The following is a 6,678-nucleotide window of genomic DNA, read 5'->3' on the forward strand; positions in this document are numbered from 1 at the left end:
ATATGTTTCGTAGTGGAGGAAGTGAAATTGAAATCAATCTGAAATCTACAGTTGATCATCCTAATAAACCAAGGAAATTTAAATTTGAAGTAGGATTAGCTGATTGTAGTCGTAATTATACAAGTTCACAAGGAAGAATTATACATCAAGGATTTACGGACTGTTGGATGCAAATAATAGTACCACCTGGAAACACTATTTCACTATACTTCAATTCTTTGAGACTTTTCGATGTGTCTGAATGTACGCGGAGTTATTTACAAATCCATGATGGTGATTTTAGTGCTCCATTACTAGCAACGTTATGCGGCATGCAAATACCATCGCCAATTTTCAGTACAACCAATAAGTTAAGTCTACATTCGACATCAGAACGTGGTGTTACATGGGAAAGTTATGATATTTTGTATACATCAACTGATAAAGGTATTTTATTATTACTTTATATTCCCTAAAACATTAATCAAAATAACTTTTTACTAAATATTTATTAAATTATGATTGTTTGTTAATAGGACGTGGTTGTGGGGGAATAATTTATAATTATGTTGGTAGAATTACCTCGCCAATGTATCCAAATAATTATCGTAACACAAGTACATGTGTTTGGGACATCAGTGTCCCTCGGGGTTTTAAAGTTGTTCTTGACTTTATAGTGTTTGACTTAGGTTTAAGCGATTGCTCGACTGATTATATTGAGGTAGAAGATGCAGGAGTATCAAGGAGATACTGCGCACGAGTAAGTTGATATTATTACTAAATATTAAATTCTTATAGGAAAAAAATATACAAGTTTTGAGTTTCAATGCTAAAAAGAATGGTTTTATACTATTGTCGTTGACAATGACTGGGGTATGGGTACATCAGTATTAGGGCGTTTCAAAAAAAAAATTTTTTTTTCTCGAAACCAGGCAAAGCTTATTCCAATTCCGCATTGTTTTCTAGTTATTTTTATTTTGATGTCAAGTTCTCAAAATCGATTAGAAGACCATTATTATTATGAGCTTGGCATCAAAATGAAAATAACTAGAAAATAATGCAGAATCTGAATGAACTTTATATAAAGTAATTTGTAGGAAATAAAATTGTATACAAAAAAGGTCCTATGACATTTTTTGATAAATCTGATAGTTTTGCTGGAAAAGTAAAAAGATCTCGAAATTGACTGTGGATTTGACTTTCAGCTCCAATAACTTTCGAACAGATGGATTTACCCTACCGATTAAGCTCAAATTTTTACAGCTTCAAGATATTAACAAGTTGCGTCGAATGAAACCTCAAAAATCAAAATCGGCTCATCCGTTCAAGAGTTATGAATATTTACATACATACACACGTACGTACGTACACACATACATACACTCGGACATCATCGTGAAATTAGTCAGGATAGCTTCCTAGAAACTCGAAACGTCAGAATCTGATAGAAATTCGGTTTTTGCAAATCGGACCAAAATTAATAACTTCCCGACTGTTTGAAAATTTTCAATTTTCTTAGCGGGAAGTTAAAAATCGGTCTATCGGTTGACCTTGCGGGCCAGCTCCAAAATTTCCTGCTGTTTTCGAGCTCGAAAACATTGACGTGAATACATTTTCAAGCTCTTCGAGCTTGAAAATATTTTTGCTTGCCATTGTTTAAAAAAAAAAACGTTTTTTAGCATTCCTTGCTCTCACGATATCTAACGAACGAATTGACCGATTTTGATGGTTGAGACGGCAATCGACGCGTTCTATTGAATTCTAGAGCTGCCTAGATTTAGAGATTGATCGAATAAGTCACTTTAAAGGTAAATAAAAAAACCGTTTTCGTCCATTTGTTTCGCCAACGATATCTTGTGAATGCATTAATCGAATGAGATGGTTGAGGTGGCAATCGGAGTGCTTTATTTTTTTTTTTTTGTATTTCGTTAGTATCTTAGAGTCTATTTTATCGATCAATCTCAAACTTTCACAAAAGTTGACGAACAACAAACTCGTTCGATTGCCACCTCAACAATCTCAATCGGTAAATTCATTAAAATTCATTAAAAAAGATATGGACAGTTTGCATCCATCCGTACACACACACACACACACACACACACACACACACACACACACACACACACACACACACACACACACACACACACACACACACACACACACACACACACACACACACACACACATACACATACATACATACAGATAATCGGACATCATCCTGAAAATAATCAAAATAGCTTCCTAGGACCTCAAAACGTTGACATCTGATGAAAATTCAATTTTCGAAAATCGGAGTGAAAACATCGACTTTACGAAACTTGACTATTTTCTTAGCGAGAAGACGAAAAAGAACTTTTTTTTTTTTTTAAACGCCCTTATCAGTATAGTATATTACACATAAAAAAGAAGAGTAGAACCTGTTAATTCACTTCTAAAGGCAGTTATTGTTTACAGAAGGTAATTTATTGTTCAATCGGAATTATTTCTTGCGATACAATTGATTTTGCCCGTAGATCAAAATTGTCCTAGTTAGTCGAAGTCGAATTGTTCAAAATACAGAAAGGTGGCCGCTCTCTGCGCGTCTCAAGCGGATCTCGCGCCACAATCAATCAGTCAGGTCGATTGCTAAGTTAAAGTCGAAATGGTGATGATAGATTCCACCTAAATTTGCTCGGCGGATAACAATTCATTATATTCGAATAAATTTTTAAATACTATTGAACCACGGGTCGATGTCGAATTTTCCTCATGTTACAATATATATAAATATATTGTAACGGGGTTTTCACCACCGGGGATTTACCGGAGTGAGGTCCGAATGCACTTACCAGTTGGCAACCTTGTTCAAATTAGTTAAAGTTGGGCGCCAGGTGATTTAATAACCACCGATAAAGAATTTTTCTGTAATACGACTTAGGATAGTGGATTGGGGAAAGGTCAGGCACTTGCGATTACGATTCAAGAATTGTTAAGATTTAAAAAAAAATAAAATTAGTGTATATTCAATCAAATAACAAATTGATCGATGTAATAAATAACATAATCAGTTGATAGAGCAAAACAAGGTAAAAGTCGCCGAAACTCGGCTCAAAACTCGATAGAAACCAAAATAAACAAACAAAAAAAACTCGATATATCATACAGTTCATTTTTGTTTAGCATACAACTTGATTACACACATACGACTGCACGTCTTGACGAAATACTTGACGAGTGACGTCAGGGTATTGGTCACGGCCAAGACTCAACTGTCGTTACAGACGAAAGACAGATAATCCGCCGTTCTCCGAAATTTTCGCATAAAATAATATAAAATAATTTATTTTATTACAATCAATCGTTCAACTTATCATCGTTCAGTAACCATACGTAATTAATTAACTGATATTCGTTGTTATAAAGTAAACGCACAACGACACACTTCAGTCGTTAATAAACAATAAAGACACAATGTTGCGCGCATGACACTACGTCACTTAATCAAATCACGCCGATGCTTCGGCCAATTCCATTGCTCAATCAAACAACTCGAAGTACTATTTACCATTAACTATTGTACGAAATTTATCCGTTTTTTAATCATAAATCGTAATTGTTCCAAAAGTAGAAAACGTGGCCGTTTCGTTCAACGGCTCAACCGGCTCTCCCTCGATCCATTTGTTCGATTGATTCTCCAATCCAAGTTCGAATTCCCGTCATAGATGTCACCAAATCTATTGCTCAACGAATAACCAGTCATTCATTCAAATAATTTTTAAACCACGGGTCGACGTCGAATTTTTCACGTGTTACAGCTGTTATATATATACTAGCTGCTACCCGCCGCTTTGCTGGGCATTTTGTAATGTTAGAAGACTCTATATTTTCTTTTGATGCATGTTAAAATATATATATATATATATATATATATATATATATATATATATATATATATATATATATTAGACTGGGCCAAAAAAATCGACTATTTTTTTTTTTTTTCGATACTGTGAAAATATTATTCCTAATGACAAAAAAAAACTATTGTGCAAGTTTGAGCCCTTAATCTTGATATTAAGAGGTGTATCGTTACGACTTTTAGTTTTTTGACAGAATTTTCATTTTTTACCCAAAACTTGTAAATCACCTATATCTATCTGAGAAATTTGAACAAAGTATATTCTTGAAGAAAATTGAATTCCCTACAAAAAATCTCTCTTAGTATATTGACATGAAACGCGCCGTTTTCATGTAACCAAGCCTTAAACATTAATATGTTTTTTAAATTGTTTGTTTCTATTTTGGATTTTCGTAACTACCCGAAATATTCAAGATTCATATTGTGGAAGGAAATTTAATGCTCTACAAAAAAGGCCTATAAACATTTTTTGCTAAATTCACTCCTTCGAAAGTTATTCAGGTTATTAAAGTCGTTTTGACTCAACTTCGACCTTGAATAACTTTCGAAGGGGTGAATTTAACAAAAAATGTTAAGAGACCTTTTTTGTAGAGCATTAAATTTTCTTCAAGAATATGTATCTTGACTAGAAAAAATTTTTAATATTTCTAGTAGTTACGAAAATCCAAAATAGAAACAAACAATTTAAAAAACAAATCAATGTTTAAGGCACGGTTACAAGGAAACGGCTCGTTTAACGTCAATTTACTAAGAAAGATTTATCGTAGGGAATTCAAGTTCCTTTAAGAACATACATTGCTTAAATTTTTCAGATAGATGATTTACGAGTTTTGAGTAAAAAATGAAATTTCTGTCAAAAAACTAAAAGTCGTAACGATACACCTCTTAATATCAATATTAAGGGCTCAAACTTGCACAATAATTTTTTTTGTCATAAGGAATAATATTTTCACAGTATCGAAAAAAACAAAAAAAATAGTCGATTTTTTTGGCCCAGTCTAAAATATATATATGTATATATATATATATATATATATATAACACATAAATGAGTGTAAACCGTTTGTTTTACAGACGATAGGTGTAAGTTTCGACAAATCCTAGTTTACTGTATAATTTACAGCACAAAATAACATGTTTCTTTTTGCTTATTTATTCGAAGCATTGGCAATTTTGGCATTCACTTATAGTTATTTGCGGCATGGACCAAAAGTTAGCTTGTTTTGACTGGCTTTAGAGACGCGAAAATTGGTGCAATTACCAAAGAAAGTTTATGAAGTTTTCTTTTATCCTCCTTCGTACAATATACCACTACTTATTTATTGAATAATAAAATTTTTCAACAAATTTCAGGATAATCCTGCTAAATTCCACGCATCAACGAATGATGTTAAAGTAATTTATCAGACAAGTGCAAATAATGGAGGCAGCGGATGGGTCATTAACTTCATAGGAGTTGAACATTGTAAGTTTCATACCATTTGTGCTTTAATTGAATATCATTAATTAATAAGACATAAAAATTTTATGTATTGGAATTCGTATGTCTTTAGCATATACTGACGAAGGGGCCGATGGAGCATTCGTAGAAACAAGATATTACGATTAAATTTTTCTACAATAAGTACTAAATAATCAGTAAATTGAGATTAAAACTATGTAAATAATTCAGGAAACCTCGGTAATAAAACTTAACTATTAAAAAAACAACATTGATATGTATTATTATTGTAAGAATTTTGGTCCTTAATTATAATCAGTAAATAAACAACGAAGTGTATATTTTGACTCTACCGTACACGGTTTCATGCCGTACGGACTCAAACCGCAGATGGTATCACACCGTACAGTCACAAACCGTAAACGGTTCTGCACCGTACGGTCCCGAAATGTATACAGTTCTGTACCGTACAGTCTTAAATCGTCTTCGGTTCTGCACCGTACCGTCTCACTCGTCTACGATTTCACGCAAATACACACACTTGCACAAGGTTAATTGACATTTTTTGCGTTAAGGCAGTGTTACATCTTTGTTCGGTAATCGGCGTTTTGATCCGCAGACAAAATATCCTGGACGAAATACCCTCGCCAAAATATCCTTACACAAAATATCCCCACGGCAAAATATCCTTTGACAAAACATTATTGCAATTTAAAAAAAAATTCCTTTATTTTAGATCATTGCGTAACTTGTACTAGTAATTTCAATTACGATAATTTTTTAGAAAATATTTGTTATATTTTCTTTGAAAAGATGGTACAGTACTATTGCTATTGTATGGGCTTATATTTATTTATTGTTTTTCCTTAACTGTACAACTTATTAGTTTTTTACAGAATATATCGTTATAATTTCCCTTGCTTCTTAATTTCCTAAGCTCATTATTCCTTTATACCCAAATTTGTGTGGCTATGGCCCGACTTGTGCTTACACTGTACTGGATCATTACGATGATGCCCTACAACCTCCCTTGTGCAATGGAGGTGCAGTGGCTAGGAAAACCAAAGAGAAAACCTAGCCAGTACAGTTTCGGTTTGGGTGAAACTCAAGTGATCGATACAATTGCCATTTCCCGATCACTGGATCTTCATCCCGCTCCTAACGGTCAGAGACCTTCGTTCGAGTTCGACGCGTCGCTAAACGGTCACCCAGCCAAATAGTAACCATGCTCGATGCTACTTAACTTCAGTGATCGCCCGAGCCACGCGTGTGTCGAGCGGCTGCCTCAGCCGCTTGTATATGGGCTTACATATTTTATATTTTCACCCACCTATAACTTGCGAAAAAGGGC

At 33.8% G+C, this 6,678-nt stretch overlaps 1 protein-coding gene across 2 annotated transcripts in view; it reads left to right on the forward strand.

The window, feature by feature from the left end:
• The window catches only part of LOC130675578 (cubilin-like), a 97,451-nt gene extending 91,860 nt beyond the window's left edge, over positions 1–5,591 (forward strand). For both annotated transcript variants that reach the window (XM_057481348.1, XM_057481349.1), the window contains exons 45-48: positions 14–426; positions 516–739; positions 5,240–5,351; positions 5,440–5,591. In XM_057481348.1, coding sequence (XP_057337331.1) covers positions 14–426; positions 516–739; positions 5,240–5,351; positions 5,440–5,495 — 805 coding nt within the window. In that variant the 3' untranslated portion in view covers positions 5,496–5,591. The remainder of the gene's footprint in view (positions 1–13; positions 427–515; positions 740–5,239; positions 5,352–5,439) is intronic.
• The last annotated feature ends 1,087 nt before the right edge of the window (positions 5,592–6,678 follow it).

The sequence above is a fragment of the Microplitis mediator genome, chromosome 10 (assembly GCF_029852145.1).
Source record: "Microplitis mediator isolate UGA2020A chromosome 10, iyMicMedi2.1, whole genome shotgun sequence".
Lineage (NCBI taxonomy): Eukaryota > Metazoa > Arthropoda > Insecta > Hymenoptera > Braconidae > Microplitis > Microplitis mediator.